Genomic DNA, 17,413 nt, shown 5'->3' with positions numbered 1-17,413 from the left:
TAGGTTGTTGGGTCAAAGCGGACAATATATGTCATGTGCTGAGTCGTGACATTTTTACATTAGAATTATCTAGGCAAATATGACAAAAGAGTGAATAATTAACGAAAAGTAGAACTTTTGCGACTCATAAATTTATAACGAAAATAACGTATCTCTAAGATTCTCGATTCTCTTTTTCATCTACTAGTCCTATTTTATAAAAAAACAAATTAAAAAAAATGTTGAAGAATTTGCACTATGTATTATGTTACTCATGATCTTCTTAAGCAGGAGAAATACACTTTATTTATTTTCTATGTCAATAAATGCATGATTAATGATATTCATCAAAATTATTTATCTTCTTTATAGAGATTCATATAAATAAATTTTCTTATTTATAATTTTCATTGAGAAGGTTTAAAATCTAAAGAAATAAGCACATGAAGAAAATTTTGCATCAATTATATATATATATATATATATAATAATTTAATTACATATAAATAATTTTTTGCTCAAGAATTGATAAGTGTAATTAACCCAAAAATAATACTTAGGGGAATTTTACGTTTTTCCCACATCGAGCTCAGAGAGAAGTTTGTAGGAGAATAAGAAACGCAGCGAAGCAATGGAGTTCGTCCCTTCGGGGACATCCGATAAAATTGGAACGATACAGAGAAGATTAGCATGGCCCCTGCGCAAGGATGACACGCACAAATCGAGAAATGGTCCAAATTTTTTTGCCGGCCGTCGGCGCTGGTGCTCCGGTCAGTTTGTATTTTTTTTGCCGGACGTCGGCGGCGCGTAATCTATTCGGAGATTCAATAAGTATATAGTGATTCTGTTTTACTTCCTTGGTTTAGATTTAATTTTTGCATCTGTAGTTTTATCAGAATCCCCAAATTCATGTTTTTGCTAATTAGGTTTAGCTATGTGATTGAATAAGTTTTTTTTTTTTGTATTTCTCTTGTAGTTGGTTACAATCACAATCATTTTGGTTTAGATGTTGAATCGAGTACCGGTCCGAACAAATAACTCAGCCTTCATTGTTATGAGTGCTGATGAGGTGATTCATTATTTAATCTTTCATTAATAATCAATATGCTTCAATATGTATCTTTACAATTTGAATCTGTTACTTAAAAGTAGTGGAGGTCAGGATTAGGCAAACAGAGTGTTGTCGCACTTCCTTTCCTTTTCTTTTATGTCTATTAGTATTAGTTGATTTCATTTTCATTTGTATCTTGCTGGTTTGCCTGTCATATTTTCTTGCTACCACACTTCAATGTATGTTTTCTTTTCTGTCGAAACGAGGGTCTATCGTAATCAACCTCTCTACCCCACAAAGGTAAGGATAAGGTCTTGTAAATCCCGCACCCTCTCAGACCTCACTTGTGGGATTATATTGGGTATGTTGTTGTTGAACGGATTCGTTGTAGTAAATGATGGTGTGTAAAATTTGATTGTGTCATTGGATTGAATATGTTCTTAATTCTTATTGCTGATTCCTTTTTGTTCTTGGTAAGTAAATGAACATTACAGATCAGTAACACAAGCAAACTGGACAGCTCCCAGTTTTGCAGCAACTTTCAATCTATACTATCTTTACAACCAGTTCCTTGCTACAATATCACTATCACAGGGTAGAATTCAGAGTTTACAATACATAGCTTAGTCTTGGTTTTGTTCTTCCTCTTATATGTACCTCTTGAACAACCTGTTTTGCCAGCATTGCAGGGGTTCTTGTTATCTTTCGGAAAATTCGTTGGTTCCTCTCCTGCCAAATAAGATAAGAACTTGCAGCCAGTGCCATCCTATATACCTCAGCTCTTGTTTTGCTTGCTTTTGCATTGGGCATTTACTCAAGTTATTTCCTATTCCCATCCTCGAGCCCCTCCCTATGGATACTTTGCCAACAGAGTACCTTCTGCCACACCTGAGATGAGAACAGACACCGAAAGAATATACAATTATGGCTCTCATCTTCAGTTCTGCATACGACACAGTGAACATCTTCTGCACAGCCCCATGTTGCTAATCGATCCCCTGTGAGCAGCCTGCTTTGTAATGCTAAGTATAATATGGAAATCCGCTTAGGACAAGCTGCATCGTTACAGGTCAGTTTCCTCCACTCCACCTTCTGGTAATCTCCTCTAAGAGCTTTATATAGTTGTTTTGTAGAAAATTTATCAATCTGGTTGGCATACTCCTCATTCCAGCCAATAACTTCTAGTTCTTTGTGTATTTGGAGTATTTTCCTCACCATCCATGAAGCTTGAGGTGCTAGAACATTCCATTAGGTTCCTTGTTTCCCATAGTACATATGAACCCATTTCACTCATAGTCTATCTTTTTTAGTACTCAAACTATATTGTAACTTGTTTATTGCAGCCTTATTCCATGTTTGGATATCCAGTAAATTGAGTCCGCCTGCAGTTTTAGAACTACATAGTTGCTCCCATGCTATTAATGCCTTCCTGGATGCATCTCCCCTTCCTGTCCATAGAGATGTCCTACATAATATTTCAATAAATTTGCTTACTGCTGATTCTAACAAACTACAAAGTGGAAATAGTAGGTATCAAGTATACTGGTAGTGTTATGGCCCCTTATCAACACGTCATGTTCGAGCTGTGGAAGCAGCCATTAATGCTTGCATTAGAGTAGGCTATTTTAAGAAACAAAAGCCGTAACATGAGCAATATCAAATTATAATGCAACACTTACTTTTCCAACATTTACTATCATTTACTTTTTATATATATATATATATATATATATTTACCAACAATTTAAATATCCTCTATTTACAATAAAAATAATATACTAGTGGGAAAGTAATTATGTTCCCTTTACTTCTCTTTACCTTCCCATTCCTAAAGAAACTAGGAGAAATAACAAAATAGGCAACTTTTTGTTTACGCCTTAAGCTTCCAAAACAAAGCAAAAATAGGAAATTAAATCCTTAAATGGTAGGAGAAGTAAATAATTAAGTTTCCGAAAACAAACTAGGAATATCCATCTCTATATAAACTCTGTTCTTCACCCTCATACTCTATTCCTTTCAAAAAAAAAAAAAATCGTAGTTAGAAAATCTGGTGTTGTACAATGAGTAACTCGCAACGTAGAGTTGGAAATAGGAGTAGGCCATTCCCCTATGATCGTTCTTCCATTAGAAGACAACTCAATCATCCCCTCGTTTCTGAATTACAAGTTACAATTACTCCACACAGTCGCGAAATTACAATTGTTTATGTCCGTAGTCGTGATTTAGTGGAAAGGACCGTAAGGCAGCAGTTTGCAGACTATTTCAATGGCGGATTATCACAAAATTCTTCAGTTGATTTTCAACTAGTAAGTGAACTATTGTCTGATGATGAACTACTGTTTGTTGATCAAGAGGCTAATACCGATGAGAAAGAGGACGATGCTATATTATTGACCTATTTTAAAACAAGAACTCATCGTCTTGCTGATGGTGTAAATAATCCCACTGAAACTGAAGAAATTTGTGCCATATGTCAAGCAGGATTTGAGCATGAAGAGTCCATTGGGACACTTGGGTGTGGACACGAATATCATACAAGTTGCATCAAACAATGGTTGTCGAGGAAAAAAAATTGTCCCATGTGTCGAGGTTCTGTTTTGCCCTAAAATACATAAGCATATCGAGATCTATTTTATTATGAAATTCTGTCGCATTGATCTCAAGTTATGGATGTAACGTACTATACATTTTTTTTATATATATACAAGAATAATTTGTTTCATATCCTAAATATTGTTAAGAGACCATGAATTATCAAATCATATATATTGATGCTTGTATAATGTTTGTCAATTATTTATTTCTTATAAAATATTTCCAAATTCTCCACACAGAATGATGTAAAAGAGAACATGTCAGTGGTTTGATCTCCATGCACAATTGGACAATACACATGCCTCTAAGTACACTCTCTTCCAAGATTTTCTTAATTGTTACATGTCATACAATTGTACTAACGATTCTTTAAAGATAATACAAGTTCACATGGTAATGCGCGTTTTTAGGCTAGGTGATATTGTATCCAAGTACAAACTCGTGAATTCTATGTGCTCAAAGTTAAAAATACAAATCATAGGCTTGGGTCGTGGCTAATATATATTGTTGCGCCCAAGAGATAGATCCGTTAGGTTGTTGGGTTAAAGTCGATAATACATGTTATTAACTTGAGCCGTAACATCTTCACAGTACTATATGAGAATTGTCTAGGTAAATGTGACTAAAGAATTAGTAATTAATCAGAAGTAAAACTTTTGCTACTCATAAATTGATTTTGCTCTTCTGATTTCAAAATAATATGATGTGCCCTTTTGAAATTTTTAATTTTTTTTTGCCCTTTTAACTTCGGACTATTCGAAAGTAACCCTTTTTTATTCCATATTTTTTTACCTTGTTTTGTAATTATTTTTAAATACTCTCAAAATTTAGTGGGAAATTAAATCCTATTCCTAAAGAAAGTAGGAGAAATAAATAAAATAGGAATATCCATCTCTATATATTAACCCTTTTCCTTCAAAAATTAATAATTTTTAAAAAAAAGAAAACCTAAAATTATTCTATCTTCCTTTCAATAAGTATTCACAAATCTCAAAATTGTTTGTGTTGAACAATGAGTTACCCTGAATCTTTTACATATAATGTGCAATCGTTGCACTATATTCGTTCTAGGCTATTCCCCTATGATCAAGCGGCTTATACGTAGGAGAAAGAGGACGATCCTATATTATTGAGCTATTTTAAAATAAAAACTCACCGTGTTATTGTATTTAAAGATAAAGTAAAAGAACCCGAAGAGAATTGTACGATATGTCAAGCAAAATTTAAGCACGAAGAGTCCATTGGGACACTTGGGTGTGGACATGAATATCATACCGACTGCATCAAACAATGGTTGCTGAGGAAAAAAATTTGTCCTATATGTCGAGCTTCTATTTTACCTTGATATGCATATCATTCAAAGATTATTTTATTATAAAATTTTGTTGTATTAAACTTAGTAAGACAGTTAGTTATTCTGAAGTAACGCACTATATGTTTTTTTCCTCTACAATTGGACTATAATGAGGACATAAATTACTTGTTAAATAGCGCCTCTATTTATAAAAAAAAAAAAGTTATATCCTCCAGATGATTCTCTAGCAGCAACTGAACTGGTTAATGATCCAGAGGAGGATGCGATATTATTTTGGGTATTTTAAAACAAGCATTTATCGTGTTGCTAAAACAGTAAATAATTCGACAGAAACTAAAGAAATTTATGCCATATGTCAAACGGAATTCGAGAACGAAGAGTCTATTGGGATTCTTGGGTGCAGACACGAATATCATACACGTTTTATCAAACAATGGTTGCTGAGAAAAAAAGATTGTCCATGTGTCGAGCTTCTATTTTTCCTTGAAAACATAGCATACAAAAATTATTTTATTATATAATTTCATTGTCTTAAAATTAGTAAGACAGTTAATTATTCTCAAATAGTGAATGTAACTAACTATATATTTTTGATAATTACAAAAACAGTTTATTTCCTATTCCTAAATATTGTTAAACGACTACAAATTGTCATATCATCTACATTTAGTTTATGCTTGTATCTCTTATAATGTTGGCAACTGAAAGCATGTATAATTACAAATTGAAATTCAGAACTTTTAACAATTTCATATTTTGACTAATTTTTCCTAATATTTGGTATGATAAATTCATGACTAGAAATCTTTACACATTCCATTCAGAATGGGAGGAAAATAATGAGTTTTATTTGGTAAAACAAGTTCATATGATACACACGCTTTTGGGTTCGATGATGGAGTAGCCGAAATTACAAACTCGTGAGTTCTATGTGTTCAAAGTTAAAAATATAAATCATGGCTTGAATTGTAGCAGATATTATCAAGCCCAAGAGACAAATTCGTTAGGTTATTGGGTCAAAGCGGACAATATATGTCATGTGCTGAGTCGTGACATTTTTACATGAGAATTGTCTAGGCAAATATGACAAAAGAGTGAATAATTAACGAGAAGTAGAACTTTTGCTACTCATAAATTTACAACGAAAATAACGTATCTCTAAAATTCTCTTTTTCATCTACAAGTCCTATTTTATATATAAAAAAAAACTGTTGAAGAATTTGCACTATGTATTATGTTACTCATGATCTTCTTAAGTGGGAGAAATACACTTTATTTATTTTCTATTTCAATTAAATACATGATTAACGATATTCATCAAAATTATTTATCTTCTTTATAGAGATTCATATAAATAAGTTTTCCTATTTATAATTTTCATTGAGGAGGTTTAAAATCTAAAGAAGTGAGCATATGAAGAAAGTTTTACATCAATTATATATATATATAAACAATAATTTAACTACATATAATACTTATGTAACCCTCTCTACGATCATGAAATCTATCTTCTTTTTTCTTTTTTTTATAATTACAAAAATTACCAGTATTGAGTGTATTTAAAAACTGAATTTATGATAGTATGGGTGATATTGAAATAAATGTTTTTAAAATAGGACTAAGTATTTGTTTTTTGAAACTTAAGGACCCAAAACGACATATACTCTTCTTTTACGTTTCTCCCACATCGAGCTCAGAGAGCTTCGTACAGGAGAATAACAGGAGCAGCGAAGCAATGGAGTCGGTCCCTTCGGGGACATCCGATAAAATTGGAACGATACAGAGAAGATTAGCATGGCCCCTGCGCAAGGATGACACGCACAAATCGAGAAATGGTCCAAATTTTTTCGCCGGCCGTCGGCGCTGGTGCTCCGGTCAGTCTGTATTTTTTTTGCCGGCCGTCGGCGGCGCGTAATCTATTCGGAGATTCAATAAGTACATAGTGATTCTCTTGTAGTTGGTTACAATCACAATCAATTTGGTTTAGATGTTGAATCGAGCACCGGTCCGAACAAATAACTCAGCCTTCATTGCTATGAGTGCTGATGAGGTGATTCATTATTTAATCTTTCATTAATAATCAATATGTATCTTTACAATTTGAATCTGTTACCTAAAAGTAGTGAAGGTCAGGATTAGGTTAAAAGGTTAGTAGTCAAACAGAGTGTTGTCGCACTTCCTTTCCTTTTCTTCTATGTCTATTAGTATTAGTTGATTTCATTTTCATTTGTATCTTGCTAGTTTGCCTGTCATATTTTCTTGCTACCACACTTCAATGTATGTTTTCTTTTCTGTCGAAACGAGGGTCTATCGTAATCAACCTCTCTACCCCATAAAGGTAAGGATAAGGTCTTGTAAATCCCGTACCCTCTCAGACCTCACTTGTGGGATTATATTGGGTATGTTGTTGTTGAACGGATTTGTTGTAGTAAATGATGGTGTGTAAAATTTGATTGTGTCATTGGATTGAATATGTTCTTAAATCTTAGTGCTGATTCCTTTTTTTTCTTGGTAAGTAAATGAACATTACAGATCAGTAACACAAGCAAACTGGACAGCACCCAGTTTTGCAGCAACTTTCAATCTCTACTATCTTTACAACCAGTTCCTTGCTACAATATCACTATCACAGGGTAGAAATTCAGAGTTTACAATATATAGCTTAGTCTTGGTTTTGTTCTTCCTCTTATATGTACCTCTTGAACAACCTGTTTCGCCAGCATTGCAGGGGTTCTTGTTATCTTTCGGAAAATTCGTTGGTTCCTCTCCTGCCAAATAAGATAAGCACTTGCAGCCAGTGCCATCCTATATACCTCAGCTCTTGTTTGCTTGCTTTTGCATTGGGCATTTACTCAAGTTATTTCCTATTCCCATCCTCGAGCCCCTCCCTATGGATACTTTGCCAACAGAGTACCTTCTGCCACACCTGAGATGAGAACAGACACCGAAAGAATATACAATTATGGCTCTCATCTTCAGTTCCGCATACGACACAGTGAACATCTTCTGCACAGCCCCATGTTGCTAATCGATCCCCTGTGAGCAGCCTGCTTTGTAATGCTAAGTATAATATGGAAATCCGCTTAGGACAAGCTGTATCATTACAAGTCAGTTTCCTCCACTCCACCTTCTGGTAATCTCCTCTAAGAGCTTTATATAGTTGTTTTGTAGAAAATTTATCAATCTGGTTGGCATACTCCTCATTCCAGCCAATAACTTCTAGTTCTTTGTGTATTTGGAGTATTTTCCTCACCATCCGTGAAGCTTGAGGTGCTAGAACATCCCATTAGGTTCCTTGTTTCCCATAGTACATATGAACCCATTTCACCCATAGTCTATCTTTTTTAGTACTCAAACTATATTGTAACTTGTTTATTGCAGCCTTATTCCATGTTTGGATATCCAGTAAATTGAGTCCGCCTGCAGTTTTAGAACTACATAGTTGCTCCCATGCTATTAATGCCTTCCTGGATGCATCTACCCTTCCTGTCCATAGAGATGTCCTACATAATATTTCAATAAATTTGCTTACTGCTGATTCTAACAAACTACAAAGTGGAAATAGTAGGTATCAAGTATACTGGTAGTGTTATGGCCCCTTATCCACACGTCATGTTCTTTTATCATATTTCGATTACAGGGAAGTTGGAATTTTATATTCATATTCTCATTAGCGTACTTAGCGAACTTGATAATGTAGGATACAATCACTGGATTTTTACTAGCAGGAGTTGGCAATGTTGATTTGAGGAGGAAAACTAAATATATGATTGTCAATTCAAGTATATTTTCAACTTTTTTGTTCTCTCTATTGTTGAGATTTCGTTGCTGAAAAAATTATGGAAGAAAGAAAATTGAGGTTGCTTGATTAGGGTTGTCAAGTCCTTGTGAGGTGATGGAGCTTTTACATTTTGTATCACTCTAATTTGTTTTTTTAAGAATGAATGTAATGTATATTTCCGTTTCTTATGGTTTAGATATATCAGTGAAGCAGATTGGAGATGCTTTTATAGAATTCACCACAAGAGAGGACATTGCTATACCGTTAATCAGCCAATATGTGAGTTTTTATTCTATTTTGCCTCTTGTTTATGGCAGCAGCTGTAACATCATTTCGACTGCTGGTTTTAACTTTTACATGGAGAATGTAGAATAATTAGCATGTTAGTGCTGATTGGAGGTAAGACAGTGTAGCTATGAACATGTGAAGTTGCTCATCACAGGGAAAAATTTAACTGTCCTAGACCCAAAGGTAGCTTGACGTGAGAAACCTGATTGAGAAGCGGAAAATAAATTAATCAGAGTTTGATATAGGAAGCTAGGCGTCGTAAAAAAAACTTTCATGTGACAGTTCCACCACTTGCCTGGTTTACTTGTATTTGCAAAGTCAACCTTGAATGGTGTGTGGCCCTCGAAGGGGGAGCCTTGGAGCAACAATAAAGCTGTCTCTGTATGACCTATAAGTCATGGGTTCGAGCTGTGGAAGCAGCCATTAATGCTTGCATTAGAGTAGGCTATCTATAGCTCACCCCTTCCCCTTGGGGTGCGCCCTTCCTTGGACCCTGCCAATGCCGGAGGCTTTGAGCACCAGGCTGCCCTTTTACCTTGAATGGCGTCTAAATAGCAAAATTAAGGAGTCATTGCCATATAATGCCAACTTCTATGACTGCAAAGAGGAGGACCGTTTGTCTAAAATGACTCTGTCCTCCGCATATTCAGGTGATGGAGTGTGTATAGAAGGACAGAAATGTAGTGTGTGCTTATTGATATAAGGCCAAATACATAAACAAATCCCTTAACTTGTTGGATTTTTTCCCTCAGGTACCTCAACTATGTCATTTTTCAATTGAATCATTGAACCACCCATAATTTGTTTCTTTAAAACACTGTGGGTTGATTTTGATCAGCTTTTCTATTGTAAATGTCTTCAACTGTGTTCGAATTGTAATAATTTTGATTGAAGGAATGAAGACAAACCGTGTTAGTCTCATTTGTTTTTTAATGTGTTCAAATGACTTAAGTAAAACACAATTATTCTCAAACATTTTCACTATCAATTGGACTAATGATTTGTGGAACAACATATGTATCCTCTATCAATACTCCTCACAAATCTGGAGACAACGGTGTTTGTTTAAACGGAGCAAATTATGGGGGTTCAATGATTCAATAGGAAAATGACGTAGTTGAGGTACCTGAGGGAAAAAATCCAATAAGTTTAGGGATCTGCTTATGTATTTGGCCTTGATGAGTCAAGATTTGGGTTGGTGTTGCGTGAACATATTAAAGTCTTAAAGGTAAACTTACACAATGATTTTGTTATTCAAATATTAAGAAACAAAAGCCATAACATGAGCAATATCAAATTATTGCTCAAATTATAATGCTAACACTTACTTTTCCAGCATTGTTTGAAAAGCCATTGAAGAATTCTTGGTGACATTACTATCATTTTTATATATATCTATATATATATCTATATATATATATATTTACTAACAATTTAAATATCCTCTATTTACAATAAAAATAATATATTAGTGGGAAATTAATTATGTTCCCTTTACTTCTCTTTACCTTCCCATTCCTAAAGAAACTAGGAGAAAACAAAATAGGGACGCCTTAAGTTTCCAAAACAAAGCAAAAATAGGAAATTAAATCCTTAAATGGTAGGAGAAGTAAATAAAATAGGAAATAAAACCCTTAAATAGTAGGAGAAGTAAATAATTAAGTTTCCAGAAAACAAACTAGGAATATCCATCTCTATATATACTCTGTTCTTCACCCTCATACTCTATCCCTTTCAAAAAAATCAAAGTTAGAAAATCTGGTGTTGAAGAATGAGTAACTTGCAACGTAGAGTTGGAAATAGGAGTAGGCCATTCCCCTATGATCGTTCTTCCATTAGAAGACAACGCGATCATCCCCTCGTTTCTGAATTACAAGTTACAATTACTCCACACAGTCGCGAAATTACAATTGTTTTTGTCAGTCGTGATTTAGTGGAAAGGACCGTAAGGCAGCAGTTTGCAGACTATTTCAATGGCGGATTATCACAAAATTCTTCAGATGATTCTCAACTAGTAAGTGAACTATTGTCTGATGATGAACTACTGTTTGTAGATCAAGAGGCTAATACCGAGGAGAAAGAGGACGATGCTATATTATTGACCTATTTTAAAACAAGAACTCATCGTCTTGCTGATGGTGTAAATAATCCCACTGAAACTGAAGAAATTTGTGCCATATGTCAAGCAGGATTTGAGCATGAAGAGTCCATTGGGACACTTGGGTGTAGACACGAATATCATACAAGTTGCATCAAACAATGGTTGTCGAGGAAAAAAAATTGTCCCATGTGTCGAGCTTCTGTTTTGCCCTAAAATACATAAGCATATAGAGATCTGTTTTATTATGAAATTCTGTCGCATTGATCTCAAGTTATGGGTGTAACGTACTATACATTTTTTATATATACAAGAACAATTTGTTTCATATCCTAAATATTGTTAAGAGACCATGAATTATCAAATCATATATATTGATGCTTGTATAATGTTTGTCAATTAGTTTATTTCTTATAAAATATTTCCAAATTCTCCACACAGGATGATGTAAAAGAGAACATGTCAGTGGTTACATGTCATACAATTATACTAACGATTCTTTAAAGATAATACAAAAAGATAATACAAGTTCACATGGTAACACGCGTTTTTGGGCTCGGTGATCTTGTATCCAAGATACAAACTCGTGAGTTCTATGTGTTCAAAGTTAAAAATACAAACCATAGGCTTGGGTCGTGGCTGATATATATTGTCGCGCCCAAGAGATAGATCCGTTAGGTTATTGGGTTAAAGTCGATAATACATGTCATTAACTTGATTCGTAACATCTTCACAGTACTATATGAGAATTGTCTAGGTAAATATGACTAAAGAATTAATAATTAATCAGAAGTAAAACTCTTGCTACTCATAAATTTACAAATGAAAATGACCTATCTCTAAAATCTCATCCTTTTGATTTACAAGTTCTATTTTACAACGACAAAAAAAATTATTGATTTACAAGTTCTATTTTACAAATGAAAATGACCTATCCAAGCTCATGACATATGTTGTCCGCTTGGACCAAACAACCTAATGATTTTGTCTCTTGAGATAATATCTGTGATGACAGACGACTTAAGCCCATGGTTCGTATTGTTAGCTTTGACCCCATAGAACCCATGAGTTTGGGTTTGATCACCCAATGGGTGGTCATACAATACCTTTGCAAAGAGGATGTGTTCGTTGATCTTACTTCCAGATTAAGATCATCATCAGTAGCATCATAGTGCAAATTTTGTAGAATAGTAGGTTTGTAAATGAGAGAAAAAATTCATTGTATAGTTCAAAATTACAAAAGTCCAGATTTACTAAATGTCAATGATAAGGTAATTCGTGGTGTCTTAACAATATTTAGGATAGGAAACAAATTGTTATTGTATTTATAAAAAAATATATAGTGCGTTACATCCACTACTTGAGAATAACTAATTGTCTTACTAAGTATAATACAACGGAATTTTATAATAATAAAACAATCTCTATATGCTATGCTTTAAGGGCAAAACAGAAGCTCGACACATGGGACACTCTTTCTTCCTCAGCAACCATTGTTTGATGCAACCTGTATGATATTCATGTCCGCACCCAAGTGTACCAATGGACTCTTCATGCTCAAATTCCGCTTGACATATGGCACAAGTTTCTTCAGTTTCTGTGGGATTGTTTACACCATCAGCAGCACGAAAAATTCTTGTTCTAAAATACCCCAATAATATAGCATCGTCCTCTTTCTCCTTCGTAGAAGCCTCTTGATCATCATACAATTCACTCTCTTGATCATCAAACAGAAGTTCATCATCAAAATCATCTGAAGAATTTGGTGATGATCCGCCATTGATATAGCCTGGTACATGCTGCTGCCTTAATGCCCTTTCCACTAAATCACGACTACTGACGTTAATAATTGTAATTTCATCACTGTGTGAAGTCATTGTGGCTTGTAATCCCAAAACGAAGGGATGATCGTATCGTCTTCTTCTGGAAGAACGATCATAGGGGGATCGCCTACTTCTACTTCCAATCCTACGCGAATTCACAAACATAAATTGAGAGCTACTCATTGTTCTAAGCTAGATTCCCTAACTATGATTTTTTTTTTTTTTTGAAGAAACAGAGTATGAAGGTGAAGAACAGAGTATATATAGAGTTTGGTATTCATACTTTCTTTTATGGAAACTTAGTTGTTTCCTATTTTATTTATTTCTCCTACCATTTAAGGATTTAATTTCCTATTTTGTTTAGGAACCTTTTTTTTCTGTTTTGGAAACTTGCGGAAACAAAAAGTTTTCTACTATTTTATTAATTTCTCCTACTTTCTATTGGAATAGGATTTAATTTAAGGTAAAGAGAAGTAGAGAGAACATAATTGATCTCCCATTAATTATTTTTTTCTAAATAGAGGCTATTTAAATTATTAGTTAAAAAAATAATGGAACATATAGTAGTGTCACCAAGAATTCTCAATGGCGTTTCCAACAATGCCGAAAGGAAAGCGGAAAAAACTTACTTGCTGGGTGTTTACACCAAGTCAACGCAATCTCCATTAGTACGTAGTGTATACACTTTCTCCAATTGCTCAACCAACACAGAAGAAATGGTCAAGCCAAAACAGCACACCAAGCCTTGACACCCTCTAAATCAAAAAACAACAAGTGTAAATGTGTCGTTGGTATCTAACATGTTGTCAATAAGTCATTGAAGTCGATACAACCGTTATGTTCCTTCTTCTCATTCTTACAGCAAATGTAGCCACGTACCACCTATTCTAATCGCTCCATCCCTCGTTACTGGTATCACTTCATCGATAGAGACGTCAACACCAGCATCCTTTTTCACTGTCCAACGAGTATTCTCTCTGCCACTAGGATCAAAACAATCCTTACAATCATCAAAGTCTGTGATCAGATAATCATAAGTTTTACAAGTATATGCAGTCCATACAACAGAAAAAAATCTGATGGTGTTTTGCATAAGCTCTCAGGATAAGGCTCAACATATTCTTGTGGAGAAGCTACATGACATCTATGTCGACGAAGTGGCCACTACCTTTAAGTAGCAACTTCTAGGCTAAAAGTTCATCATCTGGACAAGAACTGTTAACATTTTATGGCATGTAACGATCAAGAAACTCAAAACAGGATACATGGATGTAAAATTGGAGACATGATTTCATCAGAATCGATGTTTTTTTGTTGAACCAAGTGTTTCTTATGAATAATAGTATATTGTCCAATTGCGAGTGGAGATCAAACCACTGAGAGGGAACATGTTCTGGCTACCCCTCAATGATTTTGGCACTGTACAGGAAAAGCAAAAGCAAAAACGAAATCCCCATTGCAACCTCTGGCTATCCCCCCATTCCCTGCCTTATCATTATAAACTATGTAGCTCTCATCGGTATTAACCTTGACACTTCTCAGATTCGGCATTGTCCAAAGGACCATCCTGCTAATGGTATTTGGCCTGAGTCTCACTACAACGTCACAAATTTGGACCCATGGATAGTCTATTTTAAAAAAAATCCTTAACCACTTTTGCTATATAAAGTGTTTCACAAATTCAAAGCTATGGCGTCATACCTCCAATAAGCACTAACATGCTAATTTATTCGACATTCTCCATGTCAAAGTTAAAACCAGCAGTTGAAATGATTGTACGGATTCTGCCATATTGGCTGATTAACAATATTGCCCAATGTCCTCCCTTGAGATGAATTCTTTAAAAGCATCTTCAATCTGCTTCACCATTACATATAAACCATAAGAAACGGAAATATATATATATACATTACATTCTTTCTAAAAAAATTAGAGTGATAAAACAAGCAACCTCGATTTTCTTTCATTCATAAGTTCTTCAGCTATTAAATCACAATAATAAGTTGAAAACATACTTGAATCGACAACAAGATAGTTAGTTTCCCTCATCGAATCAATATTACCAACTCCTGCTAGTAAAAAATTCCTGTGATTGTATCCTACATTAACCAGTTCCTAAGCACGCTAATCAGCTAAAGAGAACATGAATTTAAAATTCCAATTTCCCTGCAATTGGAATAAGATAAAAAGAATTGACTTGTCGATAAGGGTCCATTACACAACCAGTATACTTGATGTCTACTTATTTCCACTTTGGAGTTTGTTAGAATCAGAAATTAGATTTAAGAACATATTCAATCTCATAACACTATCAGTTTCATACACCATCATTTACATCAACGAATCCATTCAACAACAACAACATACCCGGTGTAATCCCACAAGTGAGTTCCGGGGAGGTTAGGATGTAGACCTTAAAACTTTGTAGTGTAGAGAAGTTGTTTTCAATAGACCCATGGCTCGACAAGAAAAGAAAAGGACTCGAAGCATGGTAGCAAGAAATATGACAGCAAAACAACAAGATTCAAACAAAATGAAACAACAGAAAATAATAACCATAGAAGACAATATAACAAAGTGCAAGAATACTCTTACTAACCTTCTGACCTCCACGCATTTTAGGTAACAAATTCAATTTGTAAAGATAGATATAAAAGCATATTGGTTATTAGTGAAAGGTTAAATAGTGAATCACCTCATCAGCAATCATAGCAGTGAAGGCTGAGTTATTTGTTCTGATAGAAGCTGTATTAGCCATCTAAACTGAAATTACTGTAATTGTAACCAACAATTACAACAAAATAGTAAGTCAATCAAACGGCTTAACCTAATTAGCAAAAAACATGAATTTGGGGATTCTGATCAAACTTCAGATGCAAATTAATTGGGGAAGTAAAACAGAATCACAATGTACTGATAAAACTACAGATGCAAATTAAGTCTAAACCAAGGAAGTAAAACAGAATCACAATACATTAATTGAACTAGGTTTTTTTTACGAGAGGAGCCATGGAAATCAAATGTTGATAATATACTAATTGAATCCAGAAGAAACAGAAAATAAAACTGACTGAAAGACTCCAAAATAGCTTACGCGCCGCCGACGGCCGGCAAAAAAATACAGACTGACCGGAGCACCAGCGCCGACGCCAGCAAAAAAATTTGGACCATTTCTCGATTTGTGCGTGTCATCCTTGCGCAGGGGCCATGCTAATCTTCTCTGTATCGTTCCAATTTTATCGGATGTCCCCGAAGGGACGAACTCCATTGCTTCTCTGCGCTTCTTATCCTCCTGCAAGCTTCTCTCTGATACCGCTGTGGGAGAAACGTAAAGGAAGAGTATATGTCGTTTTGGGTCCTTAAGTTTCAAAAAACAAATACTTAGTCCTATTTTAACAACATTTATTTCAAAATCACCCATATTATCATAAATTCAGTTTTTAAATACACTCAATAGTCAATACTGGTAATTTTTGTAATTATGAAAAGCTAAAGAAAAAAAATAGATTTCATGATCGTAGAGAGGGTTTACATAAGTATTATCTTTGGGTTAATTACACCAAATATATTTACGAACCCTCTATACTAAAGAATCACTCTTGAGCGAAATAACTATTTATATATTGTTAAATTATTGTTTTTATGTATATACAATTGATGTAAAACTTTCTTCATGTGTTTGATTTTTTAAATATTAAATCTCCTTAATGAAAATTATGAATAAGAAAATTTATTTATATGAAACTCTCTGAAGAAGATAAATAATTTTGATGAATATAGTTAGTCACACATTTAATTGACATAGAAAATAAATAAAGTGTATTTCTCCCACTTAAGAAGATCATGAGTTACATCATATATAGTGCAAATTCTTCAACAACTTTTATATGTATACAAAATAGGACTTGTAGATGAAAAAGAGGAAATTTCAGAGATAGGCTATTTTTGTTGTAAATTTATGAGTAGTAAAAGTTTTACTTGTTAATTTCTCAGTTTTTAGTCACATTTGTCTAGATTATTCTTATATAGTACTATAAAGATGTTACGGTCCAAGCACATGACATGTGTTGTCTGCTTTGACCCAACAACCTAAAGGATTTGTCACTTAGGCTTGATAATATTTGTCACGATTCAAGCTCATGATTTGTATTTTTAACTTTGACCACATAGAATCCACGAGTTTGTACCTTGGCTACACCATCATTGATCCCATAAGCGAGTGTACGATTGAACTTGTTTTATACCTTATAAAACTCATTATTTTCCTCTCCCATTTGAAAGAAATGTGTAAAGATTTCTAGTCATATTAGGAAAAATTAGTCAAAATATGAGAATGTTAAAGCTTCTAAATTCCAATTTATAACAATACATGCTTTCAGTTGACTAGTTTTCACTCATCAGTGGCATCATAGCGAAGACAATCAACCAAAGATAAGCTAATTAATGAACATTATAAGAAATTCAAGCATCGATCACATCTAAC

General features: G+C 34.2%; 2 protein-coding genes and 3 non-coding genes across 34 annotated transcripts; 3 read left to right on the top strand and 2 right to left on the bottom strand.

Annotated features, from left to right (window-relative positions):
• The first annotated feature begins 531 nt into the window (after positions 1 to 531).
• Positions 532 to 11,444, top strand: LOC107007453 (V-type proton ATPase subunit F-like). 19 transcript variants are annotated; one of them, XM_027913518.1, is made up of 6 exons: positions 534 to 810; positions 956 to 1,048; positions 1,509 to 2,099; positions 8,641 to 8,722; positions 8,918 to 9,000; positions 11,199 to 11,444. In XM_027913518.1, exons 3-6 carry the CDS (start codon positions 2,064 to 2,066, stop codon positions 11,391 to 11,393), a joined length of 396 nt encoding a protein of 131 aa, XP_027769319.1. In that variant the 5' UTR covers positions 534 to 810; positions 956 to 1,048; positions 1,509 to 2,063; the 3' UTR covers positions 11,394 to 11,444. The 19 variants fall into 19 exon arrangements, 5 of the variants coding, with proteins under 5 accessions (XP_027769317.1, XP_027769319.1, XP_027769320.1 ...); XR_003575624.1 differs by having other exon boundaries at positions 536 to 810; positions 1,712 to 2,099; positions 8,641 to 8,832; positions 11,064 to 11,341; XR_003575632.1 differs by lacking the exons at positions 534 to 810; positions 956 to 1,048; positions 1,509 to 2,099 and adding exons at positions 6,605 to 6,990; positions 7,457 to 7,573; positions 7,661 to 8,073 and having other exon boundaries at positions 8,641 to 8,832; positions 11,064 to 11,341.
• LOC114075434 lies at positions 620 to 722 on the top strand. The gene has a single exon (XR_003575883.1). It is a non-coding gene; the product is annotated as a U6 spliceosomal RNA (small nuclear RNA).
• LOC114075433 lies at positions 6,685 to 6,787 on the top strand. Its single transcript, XR_003575882.1, has one exon. It is a non-coding gene; the product is annotated as a U6 spliceosomal RNA (small nuclear RNA).
• Positions 11,445 to 12,402: 958 nt separating the features above from the next.
• LOC107007397 (RING-H2 finger protein ATL47-like) lies at positions 12,403 to 16,298 on the bottom strand. Of its 12 annotated transcripts, none has more exons than XR_003575734.1 (5): positions 16,025 to 16,295; positions 15,626 to 15,702; positions 14,632 to 14,787; positions 13,560 to 13,913; positions 12,403 to 13,075 (listed from the first exon to the last, which is right to left on the bottom strand). XR_003575734.1 is itself a non-coding variant. In XM_027913573.1 (2 exons), exon 2 carries the CDS (start codon positions 12,982 to 12,984, stop codon positions 12,532 to 12,534), a length of 453 nt encoding a protein of 150 aa, XP_027769374.1. In that variant the 5' UTR covers positions 12,985 to 13,075; positions 13,560 to 13,907; the 3' UTR covers positions 12,403 to 12,531. The 12 variants fall into 12 exon arrangements, 1 of the variants encoding a protein (XP_027769374.1); XR_003575735.1 differs by having other exon boundaries at positions 16,061 to 16,295; XR_003575739.1 differs by having other exon boundaries at positions 13,560 to 13,685; positions 13,810 to 13,907; positions 14,632 to 16,298.
• LOC114075428 lies at positions 16,087 to 16,189 on the bottom strand. Its single transcript, XR_003575878.1, has one exon. It is a non-coding gene; the product is annotated as a U6 spliceosomal RNA (small nuclear RNA).
• Positions 16,299 to 17,413: the final 1,115 nt, after the last annotated feature.

Source organism: Solanum pennellii, chromosome 12 (genome assembly GCF_001406875.1).
Source record: "Solanum pennellii chromosome 12, SPENNV200".
Classification (NCBI taxonomy): domain Eukaryota; kingdom Viridiplantae; phylum Streptophyta; class Magnoliopsida; order Solanales; family Solanaceae; genus Solanum; species Solanum pennellii.
Note: the sequence above shows the minus strand (reverse complement) of the source record. Positions and strands in the feature narration are given on the sequence as shown.

Bases quoted from the DNA above. Each gene is read 5' to 3' on its own strand.
- LOC107007453 (XM_027913516.1), top strand. From the start codon at position 986: ATGTTGAATCGAGTACCGGTCCGAACAAATAACTCAGCCTTCATTGTT. The intron at 1,049-8,640 runs GTGATTCATTAT...TTGATAATGTAG, and splicing joins TTGTTATGAGTGCTGATGAG to GATACAATCACTGGATTTTT. The intron at 9,001-11,198 runs GTGAGTTTTTAT...TATGTCAAGCAG, and splicing joins TACCGTTAATCAGCCAATAT to GATTTGAGCATGAAGAGTCC.
- LOC107007397 (XM_027913573.1), bottom strand. From the start codon at position 12,984: ATGACTTCACACAGTGATGAAATTACAATTATTAACGTCAGTAGTCGT.